Here is a 26,819-nt window from a genome sequence, read left to right as displayed (position 1 = left end):
CCCGTTCGCATCCTGAAGCGAACACAACCCGCGTCTGCGTATGTGGCGATTTGTCACGTCTGTGTCTGCGCATGATGTCATTTTGAGCATCTGTGCGAGCAGCGAAACCTGGAAGTAACATGTTCCGTTACTTCCGGGTCGCTGCAGAACGCAACCCAAAAACGCTCAACCCGAAGCTACTTTAACCCGAGGTATGATTGTATTGTTGTAATCTGCCTAGGGACCTTATGGGGAAAGGCAGGTTTGATGGCCATGTCCCAACCACCTGGCTATCTGGCCACAACAGAGTGTATCCCTTTGCTTCTGCCACTCTTCCCCCATTTGAGGTATCCCCATGTAAACATTACATATAAATGCAATGTCCCAAACCTGTTGAAAGCAAAAATATTCTCTTCAAAACAAAATTGGATAAATATGATCCTTTAGCCCTAGTGTGATCCATCCCTAACTTACCAGGTTTCTTTGGTCTCACATAGGCTTTTTGTTCCTTGTTCCTTCTTCCCAAACTTAGATCCCCTTAATCTGCTTGTCTCTTGTCTGTCTGTCTATCTGTATTCATGGCATTGCCTGTCAATCATATGCTCCTCCACTTGGGACATTTGCTCAAGGAAATTTAGAGCTTTCACATTTCCTGCCCTCAGATGAGGGATGTGCTATCCTGCACATCGGCAATGGCAGATGCCTCAACCCTGTTGTTTAATGAATCATAGAATTGTAGAATTGGAGAGTTGGAAAGGAGCATGAGGGTCATCTAGTCCAACCCCCTACAATGCGGGAATCTTTCACCCATTGTGGGGCTCAAACCCACAACTCTGAGAACAAGAATCTCATGCTCTGAGCTATTGGAGACCTGGCAGATTTGTCAAGGCTCAAAGTTAACCCGATACTCCCCATAGACAACAAAGCTATGTATCCCTTTGCCATGAAGACATACAAGTACATCATATACACAAGCAGTCCAGGACTATGAATTCATTCATTCCTTCAAAAGGGGGAAGGAAATTTTCAGCTGAATTTTAAGTCCCAGGGGAAAATAGTATTTGAGAGTGAGATGTTATATGATAATGAAAACCATACAAGTTTAATACTTTTTCTAAATGTACTCTCTGAGTTTCAAGGCATCATGTTGAATGTTGATGCAGGATTCAAGCTAGAACCCTGAAGGGCCTTGAAAAGACAGAAAATGGTTTGTATGCAGTGTTGTGTTCATGGAATATGTAGGACCAGTCAAGTGGCTCACACTGTATAATGGATTAGAGAGTGATGTGGTTTGATTAAGTAGCAGGAAAGATGACTTTGGCAACAAGTTTCTAAATGGATTTTAGTGGATGAAGAGGGAATAGATGGGGTGAGACTCTCATTTTTAAAGGACGCAACCAAAGTGGGACGTTGAATATGCGAGCTGAGTGGATTTTCCATACAGTGTCCAGGCAGCATGTGGTGAAACAGTTGGGTGATTGCATCACTGCCCGCATAGATCATGGCACGATTCACGTTAATTGTTCCAATACTCGACCAACTATAGGCAACTTTGCAGGGGCCTGTTACATGTGGGCTGAGTTGCCAACCAAATTTGGCACGGATCCTGTCAACCCACATCCTCAATATGCCAAGTTTTGTTGGGTATAATTAGCCGTAGATGGAGGTCTACCATGAAGTTTCCTGGCCTCGTCAGCAGTGTGTAACACACACACACACTGACAGATTGCGCTGCTTCTGCCAGTGGGATCTGTACCGAGGGCTAAAATATTATTGCCTTTTCATCATGAATGTGTTTATTGAGCCAGAGTGAGGAGGAGTTATGAAAACTCTTCAGTATGGCCTGGAATGAGAAGGACATTAGTAAGTAAGTAAGTAAGTAAGTAAGCAAGCAAGTTCATCTAACATTTTGGATTGGTTCTATCAAAGCAAAGGACAGTTGCGCTGTGCATTTGGTGGTGGACTGTTCGTCAACTGTGTCACTTCTGTCTCTTTCCAGGGATTCTCATTTCATGCCAACATGGCCGAACATGGCTCCCACCCCTCCTCTACCCGGCAGTCGGGGAACCCACCCACTCGCAATCCCACTCTGTGCTCTCTGGAACATGTGGATCCGGGAATGAGTGAGCAACCAACCCTGCTGGAGCAACCACCACCATCCCCAGACCTGGGTGACGAAGATGATGATGGTGACATGGAGCCTCCGCTGGACCCAGATGTGCCCTATCCTGATTTGGCCCCCGTGGTTTTCTTCTGCCTGAAACAGACCACCAGCCCTCGCAGTTGGTGCATCAAGATGGTGTGCAATCCATATCCTTTCAAAACCACAAGCTGCCCTTTCTAGCCTTTCTCCTTCCTCTCTGCCCTCATTTTGTTCTCCTGCCCTTGCAGAGCACCTGACAGGTAAGAGACGGCATTTCTTACATATTTAATGCGTCACTTTGTTCCCTGCTTGCATTTAAACAGTGCCTTGGCTGCTGCAATATGCAAGCAAAAAGGAGCTGCTTGCGAAATGGGAGACTTCAGAGGGAGCGACTGTCAGTTAGAATCAGAAGAACAGAGATGAGGGGCAGGGAGAAGAGAGGGGACAAACATTTTAAAACGTATTTCCCCCCCTTCATCTCTTTGCTTTTCCTGCGCTGCCAAAGGCGTCACGGTATGACTCTTTGAAAGCTTCAGAGCATAGGTTATAGCAGTGCTAGCGTGTTTCTAGGAGAACTTGATGTGGTGGCATGCATTTATTTTGTAGTCTTCTCTGATATACAGTAAGCTATCTGGTAGCTATAAACATGGCCACCCCAAGGCTTATTGATGTCCTGAGGAAAAGGGCAAGATCCCCTCCCCATTCTCTGCACAAACACTTGCAAGGGATCTAGCAGTCTGATCTTTTTTCAGCACTGGTGAAGGGACAGCGTCCTTCACTGCATCTGGAGGGCAGCAGGGCAGCTTAGAAGGCTCAAGGTAACCTGTGTAGCACACACAACCCTGCCTGTTCTCCACCCGTCATCATCGGCTTCCTCAGGCAACCACCTTGCTTAACCTAATGGTAGGGCTAGCCCTGGTAATAGGATTGATTGATTATTAAATTTTGCAACAGGTTGCAGTTGTAGTCCATAACTGCTTGACAGCTGGAATTATTATGGATGGCCCAGAAATTTTAGGGCTAACACTGATCATTAACTGAAATGGGGTTTATGGAGAGGATCTTGTCTGGCCACATTATTCCACGTGCCAGCAAGAAGATACTGGATTGGGTGAAACAGGAGCCTGAGGGCCAGCCCAATACAATTTTCTGCCTTCAACAATAGCCAAGATGCACCTGTTCCTCTTTCCAGGATGGGCAGTTTAATCTTAATTTAATACAACTGACAAAACAGTTTATTCTCCTGCATCTGAGGACAACAGGCCAGATTAGTGGGTACAGAGCAGGCTGTATGGGGCACACACACAGTTCTGTCCAACTCCTTACATCTGTTGCCTTCCCTTCCCGCTGCTCGCCCCAGAACTGCCACCTGAAGCAGCTGCTTCACTTTGCCTAATGGTAGAGTTGGCCTGATGAGTCTGTCTGAGGTACTACAGAAATTCTTGCCTTTGTATATTTACTGAATTCACTAACTACTTAGTTTATTGCCCTAGAAGTATTCGATCCACGTCCTCCCTCAAAACACATTATATGCTTGCCCCTGGGAAACCACTCCAACTTTTTAAAATCCTGGGCTAAACACATCCTGGAGGCAGGGCTTTGGGCAAGAATAGTAGTGTGGATAATTCATCACAATCCACCAAGTATTGCTCCCACGAAGAGCCTTTTGTTTTGCAGCAACACCTTATGGATTGTGACCATGATCAGCTGCCCCTTTTATCATGCATTTCCCTACTGAATCATAGAGATTAGCTCTGAAGCTGCTGCAAGTCTATTCAGCCTCAGTCTTTGTCTCCTGACTATAACAATAACATCTTTTGGAGACTCCCAAATTCATTCCATTCTCCCTATACCTGTAAATCTAAACAGTGCTTCCATGGACTTGTGGTCTGCCTGTCATGTGTCTCACTATTATCCTGTTGGCATCTAAGGTGGTGGGATTTTGTAGTTATTGAAATGATTCCTGGGGTGCAGTGATCAGAGACTATCAGCTGATTGCAGCATCGACAGCTGCCTGCAGCTAACTTACTTGAACTCCCCGAGAAGGCTATGTTGTGGAGGAGCAGTTCATTTCCCTTGGCTCTTTTTGTAGACATAGCATATAACAAGAAAGCATCCATCTTCCACATGTCCTCTTTGCAGCCACATTTAATGGGTGTCGCACTTGTGCCAGCCAGAAGTCTCCGGAGAGCTGAAAACTCTATAGGAGTCGTGGCCTCTCCCTGACTTTTCAGCATGAGCTCGCTTGCAACAGCTGACTGGATGGGAGGGGAACCCCACTTCATCTTCTTCTGAGAGGCAAAGGTATTTGTCGGGGGATAATCTGAACACTGATTACAAGTCAGTGACACTGGGCTTATTTACAAAGTGTTTGCATTAGGATTAAAGGATTTTGATGAAGCTTCTGTCTTTTGAACCAGTCTTCAGAAGACTTGTGTGTTACCATAACCTCCCTAAAAATGACTGCTTGAAATAAAGTAAGAGAACTTATTTAAGAAACCCCAAAGGCCACTCATTGTAAGAAGTAAAGGGGTGTATTGCTCCATCTGTGGCAACTTCACTAGCACAGCAGCCATTCTGCTAGTGGGAGCCCCGTTCTTAGGGTAGTACAATTGCCAGCTTGGGTTGGCAGAAGAGTTGCAAGTCTTGTATGCTGCGTTGTACTGTTACACTGCTTCTGCTGCAACTTGAGCAACACCTCAAACTCTCCTGCTTCTAGCACTAATGTTAGATTGCATCCAACTCAGTAATACATATTTCGTTTCTTACTGTGTTAACATGCCAGTACCATCAAAATGGCCTACAAATATGAAGAAGTGTGCCTTTAATACACCTGCCCACTAATTCAAATTGATTTTCATTGGTTAAAATCAGTACACAATAAACTTGAACTCTAAATCTACCAATTCAAGCCAGTAGTCTTAGGGCACAATCCATCCTTATGCATCACCCACTCATGGATGGACCACCAGACAAAGTTTTCAACAGACAAATGACTGGTGGGTCATGGACCCCAATATGGACTACTGTCTTCGGTGGGCTTATTTGCAAGGCTTGGTTTCAGTACAAACCAAAAATTGAATGTAGTTCTGGTGGTGGGGAATAGGGAGCCAGGTTTTAAGATTGAGTTCACAGTCAATATTTGGGCTCTGACACAGATTCTCACAGGAAAAGGTACATTATAGATTGCAACAGTTTAAGAGGGAAGCTCAGGAAGGTTTAGCATTGTGTTTTGTATGCTTGTTTGAATTTAGGGACCAGCGGAGGACCATTAGGGAAAATGGGGCACCATGACAACCCCTACCTGACCGCCATCTTACTTACAACCAATAAGGAGGTGGCTCTGCCTGTCATTGACTTTGGCTTCCTGCTTTCTGCCCCACCAGTCCCAATGGACACTGGGTACCAGGTACCAGTGGTAAAGACACTGAAACTATAGAGTGAGGAGAGTCTGCATTAATGTACACAGATTTACTCATCTGTTTCTCACCCTAGTAGAATGCTTTGTGGTTGAGTGTACTATTGTCCAAGACAGATAATGGACTGTACAGCAGTGGTAGGTGGAGCCAAGAGGGTGTGGGGAGACTGACAGCTTTCTTGGTCTTGTTGCTGATGTCCTCAGCCTCTGAGAGCAGCATGAACTGGTTGGCCATGTGAGAAAGGATGGGTAACTTTGCTAGTATTTGAAAGGGTCCTGTTTCTTTATGGGGGTTTTCAGTCTAACTGTATTTATTTTATAAATTCCAAAACAGAACCAATTCAAACAATCCCACTGCTGTTTCCTAGCTTCCATTATTTAACGCTGAAGGCCGTAACAGTGGTATGAAATTCAGGATTCACATGTCTCCCTACTGGCCATGTGTAGATGTAGTCCTTTGGGTATGGAATCTCTCATGCAAATCTGGTATAGATAAACTAGTTCATTTGTTGCCTTGGAACTCTTTGCACTAATGGATTGCAATGCACTACCTATTCATTATACAAGCAATGTAATGACATATGACCCAACAATTTTACCAAATTCTGACTTGAGAACCACCCACTCTCAAGACTTCAGTTTGTCAGGATTCAGCCTCACTGTAGTGGCCTTCATCCAGTCCATTCCTGTTTCCAAGAATCACCTTATCTGACTCAGATAATGATGAGAAATATTGCTGGGCGTCATTAGCATTAAGGAGAGGGAAAGCGTTTGTTTTTTAGTCTACTTTCACTGCTCAGAATTTTAACAAAGGATCTAGACAAGCTAGCGTCACTATGGTTTTCTCAATTTTTCATTTGCATTTAGTAATGCAAGTTTGAAAGGGCTGAATCACAGTTACTGTGCGGATATTTATTAGCAGAAAAAATTATTAGCAGATGTCTGTCTCTGTTAGATCGTTTTTAAAAACAATCCTGAAATTTCAGTTCTGAAGGCATTGTGTTTTTCAGAGCCCAGATTATTTGTGAAAGATCAAAATTTAGATTGGAAATGAGAAAATGAAAAGCATTTCTTTACAGTTTTATCAAAGCTTAGAGAGATAAAGAAAATGTGTTAGTCTTTAAAGTGCTGCAAGACTCTTCCTTGATTATGCTACAACAGATGATCACACCTGCCCCTTTGGAAAGAGATAAAGAGGTTGAGGTAGTAAATTGTTTCTCTATTAAAGGGGAATGTGATGTAACTGCCTGTAACTGTCAATGGAATCTCCCTTCTGAGAATCTTCATTTTCTTGCTGTTGTTGCTGCTGCTCCACTTCACTTGATAACCATTGGCTGATCTGCTGTGAGGTCACAGCGGGCCTCTGTTGACTTGCTGGTCTAGATGCAAGCCCACATCTGCAAACTGCTTGGGGGAGATGGTGGCTTTTGCAAATTTTGCAATCTAAAATTGGAAGCCAATTAGCAACATAGTTCAGTGATGAAGCCAATGCTTTGTACACAGAAGTCCCAGGTTCAGTTTTGGGCACCTCTCCAGTTATAAAGACATGGTGAGTTGAGAAATCTTTTTGCCTAAGGCCCTGGGCACCAGCTACTTGTCAGTATAGACAATACTGGGCTAGATAGGCCAATTGTCTAAGCAGGTATAAATTAGCCCCCTCTGTTCTAAACTACTTCATCAAGAGCAGAGGTCATTGGCCAAGTTGGCCATGTTGGCTGGGGCTGATGGGAGTTGGAGCCAGGCAACATCTGGAGGCGGCACCAGGTTGGTTTTCTCTGATCTAAGGCAATGTGCTACAGGCTTTCTAGTTGCATGCATACTTGCTGAGTGGTTTTGTATTGTTACATAGATTACCCACAAGGATCTTGGTGCCCTTTATAAACTCTAGTTTAAATTCCCAATCAGAATGGCACAGTCTACTTTCATATAATCACCATTACTTTGTGGAGATGCCATGGCCAATTGCCTTGTACAACCCCAGTGCCACCCCATTGTACCCATGGAAATTAGGACCAGAAATAATGGTGGATTTTTTGAGTTACATCTTTACTTTGCCATTTTAAAGTTCTGTGCAAATGGAATCTCTTTAACAGGCCTATAAACCCGCATTCTCCCTCCTTCCCCAATGGGAGGTCAATATTTTAGATGGGAGCATGAAAGCAAGAATGAGCATGCCATTAAAAAAGATCAATATAAGAAACAGGGAAATAACAAGGCATATTATGCAGTTCACTGGCTCAGTTGCTTGGCTTTTGTTGCATCCTGGACGCATCCTTCTTTGCTCATAGAAGAGATGGCTGCTCCTTCTGCAGCTGTTGTCACTGATAAATTGCCGTTTAATTCCATGAGTCTTGAACACAGCATTCATGGTCCAGGAAAGCAAAATAGCATGTTACATACTTGAAATAAAGAGCTGGGCTGTAACCAGTCACACAATTTCAGCTTTGCATCGGGTGAACATAAGCTCTCTCTTTTTTGCCAATGTTTGACATACCTCTTGAAATGGTTTATTTTAATTTTTGAAGGCTTAGGTACAAAGTCAAATGATTGTTTCTGAGTGTGTTTCCTTGGAGTTTGCCTGGGAGTTTTAACACTCTGGTTTCCATAAAACAGTCTCGAAAGCTAGTGTGTGTGTGTGTGTGTGTGTGTGTGTGTATTTGCATAAGTTGCCCATGTTTTCAACAAAAAAGTTCTATCTTGTTGAAAAGGCGGCTTTCCGAGTCATAACTGAGTGCCCCTCCTGATGTACTTTGATTGTGCATTCCTGGTGATTTGTGCTCATGACTGTATTGGGGTGATTATATGTGATAGCCTGTTTTCAATACAGCTTGCACCTGCAAAAAAATTGGAGAGGCCATTCGGCTTCATTTTCTGTCAGCGTATATCCTGTAATTTCCTGCTGAAGTCCTGTAATTTTTTTTATACCGCAAATGTTCTGGGGTTGTTGTTGTTGCTGCTGCTTCTAGCCTACTTTTATTGTACACTAGCACAAGAGTGCCCCTCCAGATGGCAGTAATGTGATAACATTGGGGAAGCTTCACAGGAAAAGTAACAAAGTGAAATGAAGTGTGGACGGTCCAGTCGCAGTCCAACACTAATGCACTAATATCATGTCAATTGCATGTTACAGAACACACCTGCAGAAAATGACAGGGCAGCAGTCCAAAGGGGCCTTGAATGAAATGACTACACACACACACACACACACACACACACACACACACACAACCAACCTGCATCTTGTTGCATCACCTGTAAATATATAGTTGCTGTGCTGGTGTAAGCTCTGGACAAGTCTTCCAGTGCACCAGCCTGCAAAAGAGTGTCTCCAGTCTGTGAACATTAAGAATTAATGGTGACATTTCTCCTTGGAACAGGTGGTTATTCCAATTGCCTGGTAAAAATTCACTTTCAGTTCCCTTCTTCTGTCTGCATAAAATTCCCACCAGAGTTTTCAGTGAAATCCCAGCCCATACGTTGGGGCATAAATGATTTTTTTATTTTTATTATTTTTGTTTAGACTCTATCACAGCAATAGTCTTTACCAGAGGTGGTAACTGCAAATCATCTGCAATGCAAATAAAGCTGTTTCTCTAACAGTATATTTTAGAAACTGAACCCCTTGGTTTACACTTGCTATAGGGGAACCAGAAGGGTCACACAGTCTTAACTAAGAAGCCTTATATGGGGGGAAGAAAGTTGTCTTTGTAGAAAGCCTGTTAAATGCCCTACAAGAGAAGACATTTTGGCAATACAAAATAGTATTTTTTTTGATACACGGAAGCTGGAGATATTTCTGCTGCACTTTGGAATATGCTAAAATGTGGATTTTGCAGCCATTTTGTTCTATTGAAAGGCATAGACACAAGCATTACATGAAAGCACATCCTGCAGTGCTCACAGGATGTGGTCTGAGTGACTCCGGAGAGGAAAATGAATGTTGCATTTTTGTGTTTGAGTTCATGTACAGGACAGTTTACAGCAGGAGATTTTGACAAAATGTCTGCAACTAAGAGGGCAAGCTGAAATCCTGTGATAGCACACAAGAGAGTGAGGCCCCACATATTTGAAGGGAGTTATCATGCTTGTTCGCTGCAAGATATTTTATGTGGAGTGTGTATATATATATCTGTGTGAGAAGCTAGACATATTAGTGTTGCTGTATTCCCAGGGAAGGGATTCTGAAGCATGGTGATTATACCATCTTGCTTTCAGATCTTCAGCTTGCTATTTTGTGAGCTCACCGGTAACATAGTTTTAGAATTTGCAGATTGTTGCTGTGGAAACAAATGGTAAACACTGATCCCCACCCTGCAAGAACCTCAACTTTTGATGTTGAAGCTGGAGTGGAAGAAGCAAATTGTTTGCCTTGGTGCCAATAAGCTCTCCAGGCACAGCAGTGACTTGAGTGAATTAAATTTCTTTGCTCTCCTGATGGATGACAATGGGTCTGTTCTAATGGGAAGACAGTGGTGGCTACTTAGAGATTCTGCCTTTACTGTGATCCAGAGCAGCAGGTTCCTGTAAGGTTTCAGACGTGTCTCTTATTTGTTCATTTTTGCCATTTTGCTGATCTATATATTTTTTTCATGTTGTGGTAGCTCATCTGCCTCACTGGGACAAGGAACATGCAAAGTACGCAGAGGATAAGCAACTATTTTAACTCATACTACAGACATGTAAGCAGCAGGGACTTCCCACCCACATTGTGAATTTAAAGCACATGGCTTCCCCTAAAGAATTCTGGGAACCATAGTTTACCTTCCACAGAACTACAATTCCTAGTACCATTAACAAAATGTAGTTCCTGGTATCCTTTGGGGAAAGTCATGTGCTTCAAATGTATGGTGTGTATGGGGCTAATATATAATTGAAGCCTTTTTTTAAATATACCTTTTCTGCAGCAGCTATGTTATATCTCACTAAGGGATGTGGAGAATTTCACTACACATTTGCCATCAATAGGAAATCCGGTTGGCACCTGCTCCATTATCCTATGCCCTTTACCCTCTTTGACTTATTTTAATAAATATTATTATTATTATTATTATTATTATTATTATTATTATTATTATTACACCGCCCATCTGGGCGGCTTCCAACAAAATATTAAAATACAATAGTCTGTCAAACATTAAAAGCTTCCCTAAACAGGCCTGCCTTCAGATGTCTTCTAAAAGTCTGGTAGTTGTTTTTCTCTTTGACATCTGATGGGAGGGCATTCCACAGGGCGGGCGCCACTACCGAGAAGGCCCTCTGCCTGGTTCCCTGTAACTTGGCTGTAGTTACATGTAATCCTATGTGAGCTCATTGGTTGCCTGTATGTGATACCTTACTTGATTTTACTTTTGTGTCTATAATTTTTTACAATACATTTTATATATTAACTTAAGGACCTAGCATAATTCAGTACTGTATATTTTTAAAAAGTTACTAAACTTGGGAGGGGGGGCAGGTTTCGGTCTGTACTCTTTGCGATGGGAAATGGCACCCGTGTTTTCCAAAGGTCCTCTGGTTCTTGGGAGTTTGGCAGTCCAGGAGTTTGCCATAATGCAGAGGCTTGTGTGAAGACAGAACTTGAATTGCTAACTGGGGCAAATGGGGCTCCTTGGATATAGGAAGCAATTTCATTTTTCTTCCATAGCCTGGCATTGGGAATGCTTGGCCTGCAGTTGTGAGACTAGATCACATTTGCTGTGTAATCACTAGCACCACCAGGGAAAAGCCTGGCTTTTGGCAGTGCCATCCTTCTGTTGATGTCTTACTGCATAAGGACAAGGAGCAGAAGAGGGAGCATTGGAGTGAAGCTCAGTTCAGGACCTTGGTCAGCTACCTGTGGAACTGTGTAGAGCTGCTCCAGATCTGAAGCCAAATGAGGTCTTTAAAAATAGTTCCTCTGTCAGGTTTATGCTTCTACAGAATCACAGAGTTGGAAGGGACCATGGCGGGTCATCTAGTTCAACCTCCTGAAATGCAGGAATCTTTTGCCCAACACGGGGCTCAAACCCAGAGCCCTGAGATTAAGAGTCTAATGCTCTACAGACTGAGCTATTCTAGCTTTGAGGAAATTGGAGTTTAAAGGAGCTGCACTCTATTCAATGAAGGCTGGATCTAGCAGTATGCTCCCATACCATTCTGCTCCTGAAGACGATACGGTAAGCAAGAGGTACCCCACCCTGCACAGATGAGGGTTCTGGAGAGGAGTCCATGGAGAAGGGACCATGGCAACTACCTCAGGCCTTGTGGCTTAAGGCATCTCTGACTACCAAGTTCCCCTAGTGCTGATGGGACTATTTCTGGGAATAGTTTCTGCACCCAAGTCTTTGCCAAGACCTCTGGGTCTTCAGACCCCTTCTTCTCAGGGCACAAAACTGAAAGGGGGAAGATGGGGTAGCCAGATCAGTACAAGGAAATTGGGGCCTGAATGGGAGAGTTTTTATGCAGGGCTCCTGGCCTACTGGAAGACAGAGCCAGCAACAATCATGTTTTTCATCCTAAACTGGAAAAAAGATATATATTCAGGTCTTGGAGTATCTGTGATTGGTCTTGGGAGGGATAAAAGGGGAGGGTGAATGTCAAATGTCTCAACTGGAGCAAATTAGCATTAGCTTTGTTGAATTCAGTAGAATTGCCTGCTTACTAAGTCTTGCACTGAGCATAGGCTCAGTGCTTCAGGCCATCTGTGGAGAACAGAGTCTGTTCTGTGTCATATACTGTGCAGTATAAGCCAGTGGATAGATTGGTGGTAATGTCAGTTCAAAGAACAAATGTAAAGGTGATTTTTTGTGGATGGATGGAGGAAATGTATAGTAAAGTCCCCCAGGGGTAAGAAGAAGACGACTGACTTCTTCCTGTCTGGAAGGGTAGTGATGGTTTAGAAGTAGGATCCCCTCCCTATCCATTAAAAGATTAAACTCTTGTCACAAAATGAACACTAAAACCCCATCTGGAGCATATTGTGAGCACTCACTGGAACATAATTTTGCTAGAAGAGAAGAAAGACATTTGATGTGCATCAGGCAGGTTATATATGTGTGTGTATAAAAAGACACATCATTTTCTTAACCTCTTTGCAAATATTTGTTTATTCATTTATTTAAAAGTATTGATAAACTGTTGAAAATATTTTGCAGGTCTCTAAGCTGTATACAATATAAAAAGAAGTAGCATTGTTAAAAAGAAATGCTACCCAAAACCAGTAAAGTAGCAGCATAAAAGCACATTAAAACAAGAATTTAGGAGAATCAAATGCATAAAACGGGGTCTGATCTTGTGGCTCAAGGAAAGCCTTATATGAGGATAAGTTGTGTTCAAGTGAGGCAAGAGAACTCCCAGGGGCATCTAAAGATAGCTGAGCTATTTTTAAGATTTAAAATAAACTGATTTGATTTTTCCAAATGGAAGGCACAAGAACAATAGGAAGAATGTGAATTAAACAGCATGTCAATCCAATTTGCAAAGTCTCTTATTAAAGGGTTCCAAAAAGCAGACTTTTTTCTGCCATGTTTTTCTAAATGTGTCCACGGTGATGAATGTTCATTCTGTCAAAAATGCGGGCTCTGTTGGCACTTCACTGAAAATATTCTGACACCCCTTCTGAGACCTTCTGCATTATTAGGGGCTATTTATGTGAACACCTGTAGTGATTATAGCTCCAACAGAAAGCTATGATGAGAGCAACACTGGGACAGCCATCACGAGATATGAGAGTGTCTGTGAAAAATACTCTCTCTAGAGAAAAATAAACCCCTTTCCTTTGTCTTTTCAAGATTTTCCTTATGCTGTTGGAATCCAGTGTGTACAGATTCAAATGAAATACAGTTTTAAAGTGCTATAAACATTATAGGGTACTGCACAATCCACATTGTTCTGTGAAATGCTATTTCCTTACAGGTTGCAAATGATAATTCTATTTGCTTCAAAATTTCTTGAGGTTTCATCTATATTTATCACCCTGTGCCAACCACCCAGTTCCTTTAACATTTCTGATTTTTTTTAATAGCAGCCTGCACAGCAGGGGGCTGTGAATAAAATGGCTTGCACAGCTCCGCTGTGATTTTGATATTTGAAGATCCAGAAGGAATCGTGCTCCAGAGACTTGTTGGTGACTTAAGGCTGCAGTCCTGTCCGCTGTGTGAGCCAAGAGCAGGTTGCCAGTGCAGCTTCCCACGAGGCTCCAGCTTAACTTTTCCTCTCCTGGCAATTCATCTTTGCAGCTGGCACTGTGCTGCAGTGACTTCACAAGTTGTTCACTTTTCAAATGAGGTTCCACCGCTCCTCACAGGAGCCCAGCTTGTGCCCACTGCTTCAGCTGAGAGCAGCCTCGTCCGAGCCTGGACAGAGTTCATATGCTGAAGTCCATATTCCCTGGCCCCCTCTCCTAACACACCATACACCCCATTCTTCCAAATGTGGTCTGATATATTTATGTAACCTTTTATAATTAAAGGGCTCCTTTGGAAGGAAGGGTGGGACGCCGGTGGCGCTGTGGGTTAAACCACAGAGCCTAGGACTTGCCGATCAGAAGGTCGGCAGTTTGAATCCCCGCAACAGGGTGAGCTCCCGTTGCTTGGTCCCTGCTCCTGCCAACCTAGCAGTTCGAAAGCACGTCAAGGTGCAAGTAAATAAATAGGAACCGCTCCGGCGGGAAGGTAAGCGGCGTTTCCGTGCACTGCTCTGGTTCGCCAGAAGCGGCTTAGTCATGCTGGCCACATGACCTGGAAGCTGTACGCCGGCTCCCTCGGCCAATAAAGTGAGATGAGCGCCGCAACCCCAGAGTCAGTCACGACTGGACCTAGTGCTCAGGGGTCCCTTTACCTTTGGAAGGAAGGGCAGGATATAAATGTAATAATAATAAAAAGAATCTGGTATAAGGATGATCTCTATGTCATACTCTAATGGTGCTTAAGTGTGCATAACTAGATAGCTCAGTTGGTTAGTGTGTGGTGCTGATAATGCCAAGGTTGCAGGTTTGATCCCTGTATGGGATAGCTGCATAATCCTGCATTGCAGGGGGTTGGACTAGATGGTCCTCAGGGTCCCTTCCAGCTCTACAATTCTATGATTCTGTTTCTCTGTTCACCTCTGCCTCCCTCTCTCCTAGTCTTTGCTTGTCTCCTCTGTATTAAATTGGAAGCCTCTTGGGAAAGGACTGGTCTTATATTCTGTAAAGAACCATGCCCTGTGATGGCACTATACAGTTGCTGCTGCTGTAATACTAATTATTATTTGTAACCAAAAATATTAATTACTGAGAGTAGAGCAGCCTTCTCCAACCTGGTACCTTCCAGATATCTTGGATTACAGACCCCATCACCCAAAGCCTGTGTTGGGTGGGGCTGATGGGTACTTAGTCCACAACATCTGAAGGTCACCAGTTTAGGGAATATGTTTTGCTTCCTTTATTGGTGTGATTTTATTGGTTTCTTTTTAGTTTTAACATTTAATAACATGAGGTAGATTTATTCCCCCGCCCCCACTCATGTATGAAACTGACTGCAGGACTGTGATTCTGGGATGTAGAGAGGTGATACTTTCATTCCTTCTTTTTGTGGTGGCCTATGGCTGATACAAATAAACTTGACTTGATTAGACTTGATGGTTTCCTGAAGGGACTGACCTTCATGACCTTCACAAATTCAACTCCTTCTAGGTCAAAGCCTACCCTTTCAGTAACAGCCAGGAGATTACTCAAAGGCAGAACAAGTACAGAGCAGCACATAATGTTTTCAAATAGCAATTTCTGTTTGCTCTTCAAGTGCAGGGCTTAAAATGGAGAGAGGCTGTTACGGGAATTATTGTGTATCTACTGAGAGTTGTGTTGGAACCTCCTCAGATTTGTGAGAAATCAGGAAGTGCTTAGTGGTCTGATTATTCCTAAAAATCAATAGGATCTCCCAGTTGCTCCCAACAGGGGCCCAATTCCCTCTTGTGAACTGGAAAGACATAAATAGCATCATCTACTAGATATATTATGGGTCTTGAAGAATACACATAAATTGAATTTTGTACAAATTGTACATTCTCTGGCATGATGGAGATTATGCATATTGATCAGGACAGATTATGGACACATCCGTCATCATGGACGGATAATGAACACATTCTCCATAAGGCCTGGTGAATGTGCACAAAGGCCAGGTGTTGTGCACATTAACCATTCAATTTACATTGCTTCCCCTAGTACATTAACCATTCAATTTACAATGCTTCCCCTAGCATATACATTAAGTGCCAACTGAATGTTCCTCACAGTGGGAAGACAGACTATTGACTAGAATAGTGCTTCTGCTTTAGTGGGGAACCACATTTTTGGTTTTGTTGTAGACACACTTGCAGATCCATCTTTATACACACTTGTGTATTACACAGCATCTCCAACATGCAGTGATCACATGTGACAACTGTTGAAATCCACTGAATTTCTGCTTATCATTGAGGAATCACTTGGTCAGGAAATAGGATGGGTCACTTGAGGGGGAGGTAGGAATAGCAGAGAGGGAATTGGTAGGTGGAAAATGGAGAAGTAGAGAAGAAGAGGGAAAGACAAAGGAGTTTAATGAGAGGGCCAAGTTGTCCCCAAATGCTGTGGATGAAAGGTGGGTGATTATATAGATTGGAGATAAAAAGATGATGTTTGAGGAGGATGCTTTAAGTTACAGAGAATCAAGAAAAGATTTTTTGTAGAGTTTCCTTCTGGCTGTGAAAAAGAACAGAGCTGATTGTAAATCCATGCTGAGAGTCCCCAGCCATGTCAACAAATCCTTTTGATTGATGTTATCAGAGGCAGCAAATAGATCTAAAAAGAATCAGCATGCACCCTTGACCTTATATGTTGCCATCATTGACTAATGGAGCCAGAAACTGAGGGTGGGGGTGGGGGGAAATGCAATAATGTTTTGTGCCAAATGCAGTTATTCCAGAGAATTTACCTTTGTAGGAGGTAGTCAAGAAGCAAGGTTGTGGTTGTTGTTTTAATATATTACCCATCCTTCACGCTAAAGTTTCAGGGTGTGTTAAAACCATTTACAACATAACATTAAAAAAACAGTTTAAAACAGGCTTCCTCAACCTCGGCCCTCCAGATGTTTTTGGCCTACAACTCCCATGATCCCTAGCTAGCAGGACCAGTGGTCAGGGATGCTGGGAATTATAGTCTCAAAAACATCTGGAGGGCCGAGATTGAGGAAGCCTGGTTTAAAACAACTCACAATCTCAAATAATTTTTAGACTATTTACAGCATTTACAGCTAGTGGTCTTTGAAGTGAGAAAAGGAGGCCCAAAGCAGTTTCAAAGCAAGATTAGACAGGGACTTGTAGTTATGTTACACCCTCAGTTTAACAAACTTTGGCACTCTTGTCCTCCTTTCCTTATCCTGGTGTTTTTTCATGGAAGCCCTTCTGCACTCTTCCAGTTGACTTCTTTGCACATAGCTGATGTAGCATATTGAATTCTTCATACATCTTGGATTTTGGGGAGGGAGATAATTTTGCAGGATTTAGAGGCTGGTTACAACATCCATGCAACAGAATCATGCAGCCATGTTTTGCGTTGTTGTACTGGAGTCCCAATACAACCTACGCTCTGAGAGGCTGCAAGGACTGGGTTGGATGGAACATGTACTTTCTTCACATGGCTACTTCTGCGTGCCACTCTCCCAACTGGGAACTTGACCCACAGTTGCCATATCAGAACTGAGTAAGGGCCTGTTTTCATGATTGTTTCAATACGCTACAGTTGTGTGCTGGGTTGGAATGTCCCATCAACCTCCAACTGGGCTTCTGGATAAAAAGCAGCAACCTCCAAGATCCCTTAAGGAGTGCATGTGAAGCACTGAAAGCCATGCTGAAGGAAGCCAAAGTTGGGTGTTCTCCCACCCCCACCAGCTGGGTTAGGCTACAAAGATCACGCCTTTAAAAAATAATAATTTATTATTGATTTTCTTTTCTCATAACAAATATCCAATATCATTACTAAACATTTTCCACCCTCCCTGTTGACTTCCCTCATCTTCCATTTCTGGTTTATTACATAAAATAATATATTCTGCAGTTTGTATATAATACTATGTTATCACATTGTTATACTTCTTGTTTTCTGTAAATAAAATTGCAAGTGTTTATTCAAATCTTGCCAGTGAGTCCATTTTTTTGTTTTGTTTCTGCAGATATATTGTGAAAGGTTCCCATTCTTTTTCAAAATCACTATTGTCCTTTTCACGCAGTTTGTCCGTTAACTTTGCTAACTCTGCATAATTCATCAGTTTTTCTTACCATTGTTCTTTTGATGGTACTTCTCCGGTCTTCCAATTTTGTGCTATTAAAATTCTTGCTGCTCTTGTAGCATACAAAGATCACTCCTGGTAAGCTGGGAACACATTCCTGCTCTCCCTCACATGGGATCGAGTGTGTGTGTGTTAATAATGCAATAAGGATTACTAGAAAGTTAGTGAAGTGCACTTGGGAAGAGGGTTTAAATGATTCTATGAATCTCCGCAAACCTCCTGTCCCCTATAGAGCCAAAATGTGAACCTCACTAGAGTCATTTTAGGACAGCTGAGTTTTCGTAGCCCATAGTCTTCCTGGTTGCACTCAGAAGTATAAGTCGACGCAATAGTCAAATGCAAGAAATACATCAGTCCAGGAGAAATTTCTAGAAGTCCTGGGCATAAGAGCAAGAAGTTGCTGATCTAAGCCTACTGAATTTAGTGTAGCTATGTAGTGTAGCAGAGGGGGAAAGTAAGCAGAGCACACTAACCCCCCCCCCCCGCCGCCCTGTAAAATATTAACCTCCTTATTTAAACAGGCTGGTAGCTCATAACAAACAGCAGCTGTTCACTGGCTGGATTTGGAAGAGGCAAGGGGGTTCAGTATGCCAAAGCGGGAAGAAATTGTTCTTTTAAAAAAACACACACAACATAAGATACTTGTGTATCTGATGGGTCAGAGCTCCCACATTACCTTTAATTTTTTGCAAATGCACTTGAAAATCAGTTAACTTGTACTTTGCAAGAAAAAAAATTTAACCCCCGCAACTCATAATTTGCCCTCTTCTCAAGAATCTATACCTGAATGGCATGGTGATGTTTCATCTGAGAATGATTTCATTATTTTTGCAAGGGAATACTGAAGCGAGGGAGCATTGGCATCAATAATTGAAGCCAAAATGTGCATGTTAAATAAATGAACAAAGTACATCTGTTGGTGCACAAGCCCCACTTTTTAATGTTATTGTCTTTGTTCACTTGCTACTAATTTGCAAAATGAATCTGTGGGGGATGGGGAGAGGAGAGAGAGATTGCATAGCAACATGAGAGGAAGCAAGGTTGTGAGCTTACAAGAATTGTAGTTAAGGTTTTTCACAGTCACTGCCTACCTTACAACGGCACATTAATGCTGGGTATCTCTTTGCAGGGAAAAGTAAGATTACATGGATGTACTGTAATGTTTCGGAGGTGTTTGATGGTGGAAGAATTTGTTCCCTTGTACTACCTAGACTCTCTTGTACTCTTATGCTGTGGTAATTGCCTTGCAAGGACTTTTGAAAGCTTAGCCACATTTCCATTCAAGTTTCGTGGCTGGGATTTAGATGAAGAAGCTCTACAGCTCTAACAGCAGCATTTATAAGCACTGTAGGCATTTTTGGGAAAGAACAGCAAAATGTACCGACATATGCATGTATATATATATGCATATGTATATGTACTGGATTTACAAATAGGAGTTGTGGTGATATCATAAACTGCTTGAAGCTGAGTATATTGCCAATATTTCATAATGAAAGATCTTATTTTACCTCCTGGCAATTACATTGATTGCAGTTGTCTACACAGCAAATTGCTGTTAATGCTATTGAGGGGATAATTTTCTTCTAGTGATATTTCTCTTTTCAGGTCTCCTTGCTTGTCAGGTAGCTTTTGGTGGAGAGATGTAGTGTGCATTATCAAGCGCTCTGAAATTTGGTGCTAAAGTTCAGTTTCTGGGCTTGGAATAGTGTGGATTTGGAATTCAGGACCAAGGCCAGCAACTAAGTGGGCTTAGGTATGATTCCAGCATCAGAGAGGAGCCCTTTTGAGCACGGAACTACTGCTTATTTTGATCATGGAGAGAGAAATTCCCACAAGTGCCTATTGCTTGGCATAAAAAATATAACACTAAGAAATAAAAAAGTAACCATTTGCTGCATTTTCATGAAACCCAAAATCAACTGCCTGAGGCATTTGCTTCACTCTGTCTAATGATAGAGCTGGCCCCCATGAAATCTCCTAAGGGCAATAGAACAGCAATGTAGTCACATATATGAAATAGATAATGGCATGACTTAGATTACAATATTTAATAAGCAGGGTTCCGTTTTCAATGTTTGCAGATGTCCAGATTATATAAAATATTTTTCACACTGTTCCTATAAGCATTCAGTGTAAAGTAAGTCCTGCCAAGTAGTTTCTGGAATTGCAGCTGTAGAAAGCAACCTCTTTCTTCCTCAGCTAGGCATCTGTTGCAAGTGTCCATGGAGACAGCACTTCAGCAGCTAGCTGAACTGTGGCTTGTTAGGAAAATCTACTTCTTAATTAAGCAAAGAAGCCCTTTGATTTGGAGTAGGTCTGACCCACCAAGTGAAACACAGCTCATGATCTTTGTCAGCCTCCCACAATCTGGTGCCCTCTAGATGTTGTTGGATTACAACTCCTACCAATTAGGTCAGTTTTTGGACACGATGATGGGCTGGATGTGGGCCGATAAATGTGGGGTGGGGGAGATGGCCTGTCCTGGACAGAGTTGCAGGAGCAGGTCTGTAGCTTGGGGTGCTTGTGGATCCAACACTGTTCCCAGGGACTCAGGGGCTCTGAGTGCCCTTTCCCACCTATGGCTGGTTCACCAGCTACAGCCGCTTTTGGATGGAAATGACTTGGCTGCTGTACTCCATGCTCCTGATCAGTTCCAGACTGGAAGCTCTCCTTGAAGGTGTCTTGAAAGCTTCAACCAGAGCAAAATGCAGCAGCCAGATTACTGGCTGAGGTTCCTTTTAGAATATTTAGAACTGGAGTTGCTTTTAGTACTTTTAAAAGAACTTTTAGAGCTTTTAGAACATGGGTCTATGCTTTAAAACAGCTGCATTGGTTGTCAGTTTGTTTTGGATCCGATTCAAGGAGCTCACATTAGCATTATAGTATTATTAGTATTTTAATATTTTAATGTTTCAATATTTTAATGTTGTATTTTAATTTTGTTTTTAAGTTGTATTCATTCAACTTGTTTTTATTATTGCTTGTTAGCCGCCCTGAGCCCGGCCTTGGCTGGGGAGGGCAGGGTATAAATAAAAATTATTATTATTATTATTATTATTATTATTATTATTATTATTATTATTATTATTTTATTATGCCCTAAGTGACTTGGGCCTCAAATATCTGAAAGACAGCCTCCTTTCCTACAGATCCCCTTGAGTTTTAAGTTCGGCAGAGGGCTCTCCTTGGTAGCTCCACTATCCCCCAGAAGCTCAGGAGTGGCCTAGCAGAGGTCATTCTTTGTGGAAGCTCCTAAATTGTGGAATTCCTTGTGCATAGAGAGCATCTGGCACCTTCACTATACAGTTTCCAGCAAATGCTGAATATGCATCTCTTTACCCCAGCCTTTGACAATTGAGGTGCATATTTTTGCGACCCACTCCATCCAAATGGTTGAGACCCAGCCATGAATGAAGGGTAGGTAATAAATCAAATTAATAACAGTAATCCGTGACCATTGGCAATGCTGGCTGGGTCTGAAGGTGCAACCACATTGGAAATGCTGTGTACGGTTCTGATCATCTTGCCTCCGAAAGGATATTGTAGAGTTGGAAAGGTTTAGAAAAGGGCAACTAGAACGATTGAGGGGATGGACCAATTCCCCTATGAGGAACAGTTGCAGCATTTGGGACTCTTTAGAGAAAAGGTGAACAAGAGGTGACATGACAGAAGTTTATAAAAGTACGCATGGCATGGAGACAGTTGAGATGAGAGAAGCTTTTCTCTAACACTAGATCTCTTGGACATTCAATGAAGCTGAATGTTTGAAGGTTCAGGGCAGATAAAGGAAAATACTTTTTCACACAGCACATAGTTGAACTATGGAACTGGTTCCCACAGGAGTCATTAATGACCCACCAGCATGGATGACTATAAAAAGAAGATTAGAGAAATTCGTAGAGGACGAGGCTGTAAACGGCTACTACCCACAATGGCTCTGTTCTACCTCTGCTATTGGAGGCATGCTGCCTTTGAATACCAGTTGTTGGGAAGAAGAAGAGGAGTTTGGATTTGATATCCCGCTTTATCACTACCCGAAGGAGTCTCAAAGCGGCTAACATTCTCCTTTCCCTTCCTCCCCCACAACAAACACTCTGTGAGGTGAGTGGGACTGAGAGGCTTCAAAGAAGCGTGACTGGCCCAAGGTCACCCAGCAGCTGCATGTGGAGGAGCAGGGAAGTGAACCCAGTTCACCAGATTACGAGTCCACTGCTCTTAACCACAACACCACACTGGCTCTCTCTGCAGGAGGGCAGAGTGCTCTTGTGCTCAAGTCCTGCTTGCAGGCTTCCCAAGGGCATCTGGCTGGCCACTGTGAGAAAAGGATGCTGGATTCGATGGACCATTATTTTGTTGAATATTCTTCCCACCTACCATTGTTAACATAGTAAATGATTTTGTACTGCTGTACACATGTCCTTCCAGGCTCCAAATTAAAGGCTAGTTTATTATGGCCGCCCCGCCCCCCCCCCGGAAGTATGGCAGTGAATGTGTGTATACCACTCTTTCAGTATGTCATGGTAATTAAAAGCAAACAATAAGCTTTTAGGATTCACGAGGTTGCACTGGCAGACATTCTCAAGAGCAGCACTTAAAATGGATTAATTAATCTTTAACAGACTTTAAACATTCTGTTGTTCCTACTACACTGTGGTTAAAAGCCTGGTAAAAGGGTTCATTTTTCTTCCATTTTTTAAAATGCGTGTGCAGTCTACAAAACTGTTGGTAAGAGTGTTCCAATTACTTAATACAAACTCAAAGAGCGCATCAACGCAGGATTATGATTATTTTTCCAGGCACGGCCCTGTTATTAGGTATGGTGATGTGGCAGATTTTGGACATAATTAAAGGGAAGCAAAAGGAGAATTATTAGTTTATTGCGATTTCTTTCTGCCCTGGGGAGCACCCAGGGAGCGGTTTATTTTCACAGGTACAAAAATACATAAATGTATGTATGCATAATTTTATTTGTCTGCCGCATTTCTACAGTTCAAACCCTGCTCAAAGTGGCTTATGACATGAAAAAATGCATAACTACAACATAACAAATGTAGTCATAAACCATAAATAAACCATTAAAAAAAGACACAACCAAGCTGAACAATTTCAACATAAATCACAATGAGATCTATAATAAAGATACCAACAACCAACAGCAACAACTGCCCCCCCCAAAAAAAACTCCTCAATGAATACCTCAGCTCAAGAGTCTGTTCTGCAGTCTCATCCCATTCTGAGCTTAAATACTTGGCAGACATTCAATATATTTATTTGCTTATTTGATTGGTGCAGTGGTTAAGAGTCTTGGACTAGGACCTGGGAAACCGGGGTTCAAATCCTCACTTGGCCATGAAGCTCATTGAGCAAGTCACTGCCTCTCAGCCTAATTCACCTCACAGGGGAGAACCATGTATGCCAGACTGAGCCCTTTGGAGACAAAGGTGGCATATAAATGCATTCAATCAATGAAACAAATATCCCATATATACTTCCGATACCTCTGCAGTGTTCAAGTTGGCTTGGGGGTCTGAAACCCAAAACAATCCCTTAACAGAAATAAAACAGCAGCACGAAAACTGCTGTGCACAAAAATATAGCATAAAATGAGGGTTAATGCCTGCTTCCCCAACCTTGGGCCTCCAGCTGTTTTTGGACTACAACTCCCATCATCCCTCGCTAGCAAGACCAGTGGTCAAGGATGATGGGAATTGTAGTCCAAAAACAGCTGGAGGCCCAAGGTTGGGGAACACTGCCTTATAGTAATGAAGCTGAGTTACTGCCATTTAATTTTCTCAAGGATGGGAGCAGCTGGCTCAGCAGCGTGAGATGGGCAAAGGCACCTCTGGTGACAGCTGCTATCTGGGTATCCAGAACCTGCCAGATCCAGGAACATCCCCAGATTGCAAATCTGACTTTTCATGGGAAGTGCTATCCCACCCAAAGTAGGATGAACCAAAGTCCATCTCTTTCCTGTTCATCTTCCCCCCTACTTCTCTAGATTAAGCTGCAGCAGGATTTGAGAGGCAATGCTCTATTTGATTTCTAATGTATATCCTAAGTAGCATTTTGGTTACATTCCAGCTTTGCAAAGTCAAAAATTAATTTGTGTGTACACACACCTCTTCATCAACCCCTCAGGCAAGCAAGAGGCCCTGTCACAATTCATAGACGCCTCCACTTAAGCAAAAGCTCCCAAGGAGGGCAGAGAGAGAGGGCCAGTAAAGAGGGTGGCCTGGGGAGAAGGGCAGCTATGGAGGACTCACATCCCCATAGAGTCCTCTAGCTGTACTCTATATAAAATACAACTTGCTATTTATCATATATATTTGCCACTTGATAGCCGAAATTCAGTACTGGAAACTTGTAGCTATTTGATACAGTGATACCTCGGGTTACAGACGCTTCAGGTTACAGATGCTTCAGGTTACAGACTCCGCTAACGCAGAAATAGTACCTCGGGTTAAGAACTTTGCTTCAGGATGAGAACAGAAATCACGCGGCGGCAGCAGCTGGAGGCCCCATTAGCTAAAGTGGTACCTCAGGTTAAGAACAGTTTCAGGTTAAGTACGGACCTCCAGAACGAATTAAGTTCTTAACCTGAGGTACCACTGTATTAGTATTTTAAAATCAACCCAAGTCCCTGGTGACAAGACATTGGAGTTCATTCTGTCTGGCATAAGCTCACTTCCTTCAGTCCTCACTGGAAAACCTTTATCAAGAAGCATGAATTAGATAATGAAACTTATTCTTCTTGGAAAAACTAATCTTTTCTTACTACTAGTCATAATTATACCTAGATAGTGTGAAGCATGTGTGTTTGTAAAGAAAAGAAACAAAAAGAAAAAGAAAAAAGCCAGCACTGTCCCTAATTAAGTAGCTGTGTTGGGTCTACTCCAGGCACACACTCCACCCACTTTCTCCTCAAAATATATGGTTCCCTAGGGGGAAGAATTAAAACATAGGAGCAGATCTGAAAATTGCATGCTAGGCTAATGCACTGAGCTCTTTCATTAGCAGGGCATTTGTCAATAGCAGACTGTCTTATTCTTAAACTAGGACAGATTGTCACCAGATGCAATTGGTGATCACAAACCAGTGGCTGAAAATTGGAGGCTAAAATCTCTGTCCAGAAACTAAGAGGAGTACATGCATGTAGACAATAAATGTGAAATATAAGTGCCGAGACACTTTCTAATTGAATTTGCCAGCCATGGAGAAGTAAAAGACGGCACCTTTAAAATGGTCAGAGACCACTTTCAATTTCCTATAACTGTGATGGAAAAAGAGTCAAAGCAGTTGGCATTGTGCAATGTGACCCTTCTGCTGCCAGATAAAATGGATAGTAATAAACCATAGACAGAAGTCTCTGCCCAAAGGGCTTGTGGTGGATCTTAGAAACACAAAGCAGGGGTGAGGAGGAGGTCACGGAATCAGTTTTAACCTAGCAGGAAGCATCCCCTTAAATTGCTGAAATAAGGGTCTAACCAATAAACTTCCTGACAAAGGGATGGGGAACCTATAGCCCCTGAAGTGTTGGACTCCAACCCCCATCAGTTCCAGCCAGTATGGTCTGTGCTCAGGGACAATGAGAGTTCCAGTACAGCAGTATATGCAAGGCCACAGGGTCCCCATCCATGCCTTATGAGGTTATTTTTACCAGTTGAATGGCTACCACAGTAACTTTTAGTATTTTCCATAGACAGTATGAGCAGCTGTGTGCTGCTCCAGTGTTAACTTCCAAACCCAAATGTTGGTAATTCTAAAATACTCTGGTTCAGTTTCCCCCACCTTGGTGCTCTCTAGAGGTTTTGAACTACAACTCCCATCAGTCCCAGCCAGCATGGCCTGGGATGAAGGGAGCTGTAGTCCTACAATGCTGGGAAGACTGCAGGTTCCCCATCTCTGTCTTATGCCAGAACAGCCACATGAAACCCTTAGGATATACGAGGGGTAAATGAGCACCTGCAAGCTTGGCTGAGATATAGTCCCATCCAATATGTGGATGCGCAATATGTGTTTCAGCTTTTCTTGGCTGATGGAGACATAGGGTTCCCCAGCCTGTCTCTCTTAATTGTGGTGCTAGGGATATTATCTATATGCTCAAATTGCTTGAGAAGTTGTGTTATCATCAGCAACTGTGATCACAGTGAGAGAGGGCTGTGTTGTTTCTCGATTAACAAACCTCCTGATTGTACTGTTTTCTGAGTGGCAATAAAGGCCAAGACATGTAAGGTGTGTCTTCTGTGAAATTGGTATTCTGGAGAAAGTGGGTGGATAAGAGGATCCACCTTCAAATGCAATTTATTATTAAGCAGGAAGGGGCATTTCAGACAAACAAGGTCAGCCATGTGTAACCAGTTGCGGGGGCTTTTTTTTGTAGTCCTTGAAGTTGACTACTGTGTGGTAGCCTTTAATTGAGCTGGGGATGCACCTCGCAGATTTCCCCTGGATGCTTAAAATCCATTTGGATGGCTCTCAAGTAGGATTAAGCAGATTAGTGTCATAGAATTTAGATGTCTTTAGGGCTGCACGGTAATTTATGGCAGAGAGTCTCTATTATTTCAGTGCTAGATAAGGATGATACAGTCACAATGCTCATGAATTGGGATGCTTGGAGATAACGGAGAGCAAGGATGAAAATACACAAATATAATTAAGCAGAAGTCAAGCAAAGCCTCGAAGTTATAGAGGTTGTGTTTGTGGCTGGTGCAGTTCTAAAGTCATAGAAAAGGCGCAACTCGGGCAGCTCGACAAATCTGAAGACCAAACAGCAGCTCTGGTGTGCTTATTTTATTTATAGGGGTTTCTGCTACTTGCCTGCATTGCTGTTGTGCTGCATTGGCGTGCCTTGAAAGATACACAGATTCTGCCTTATATTTGGAAACTGCAATGGGGTCCAAAGGAATTGTAGCAACAGGGCTGTCATGCCTCAGTCACACCTGACACATGCGGAGACCCAGGTTTGGACTGAAAACAACTCAGGCTGTGTACA

General features: G+C 42.6%; 1 protein-coding gene across 2 annotated transcripts in view; it reads left to right on the top strand.

Annotated features, from left to right (window-relative positions):
- Nucleotides 1–26,819, top strand: part of CACNA1I (calcium voltage-gated channel subunit alpha1 I) — a 293,249-nt gene that overhangs the window by 23,769 nt on the left and 242,661 nt on the right. For both annotated transcript variants that reach the window (XM_077934953.1, XM_028745913.2), the window contains exon 2: nucleotides 1,979–2,289. In XM_077934953.1, the coding sequence (XP_077791079.1) occupies nucleotides 2,000–2,289 (290 nt within the window). In that variant the 5' untranslated portion in view covers nucleotides 1,979–1,999. The remainder of the gene's footprint in view (nucleotides 1–1,978; nucleotides 2,290–26,819) is intronic.

The sequence above is a fragment of the Podarcis muralis genome, chromosome 10, assembly GCF_964188315.1.
Source record: "Podarcis muralis chromosome 10, rPodMur119.hap1.1, whole genome shotgun sequence".
NCBI classification, from domain to species: Eukaryota; Metazoa; Chordata; class Lepidosauria; order Squamata; family Lacertidae; genus Podarcis; species Podarcis muralis.
The sequence above is the reverse complement of the archived record's forward strand: the minus strand, read 5'-3'. Positions and strand labels throughout refer to the sequence as shown.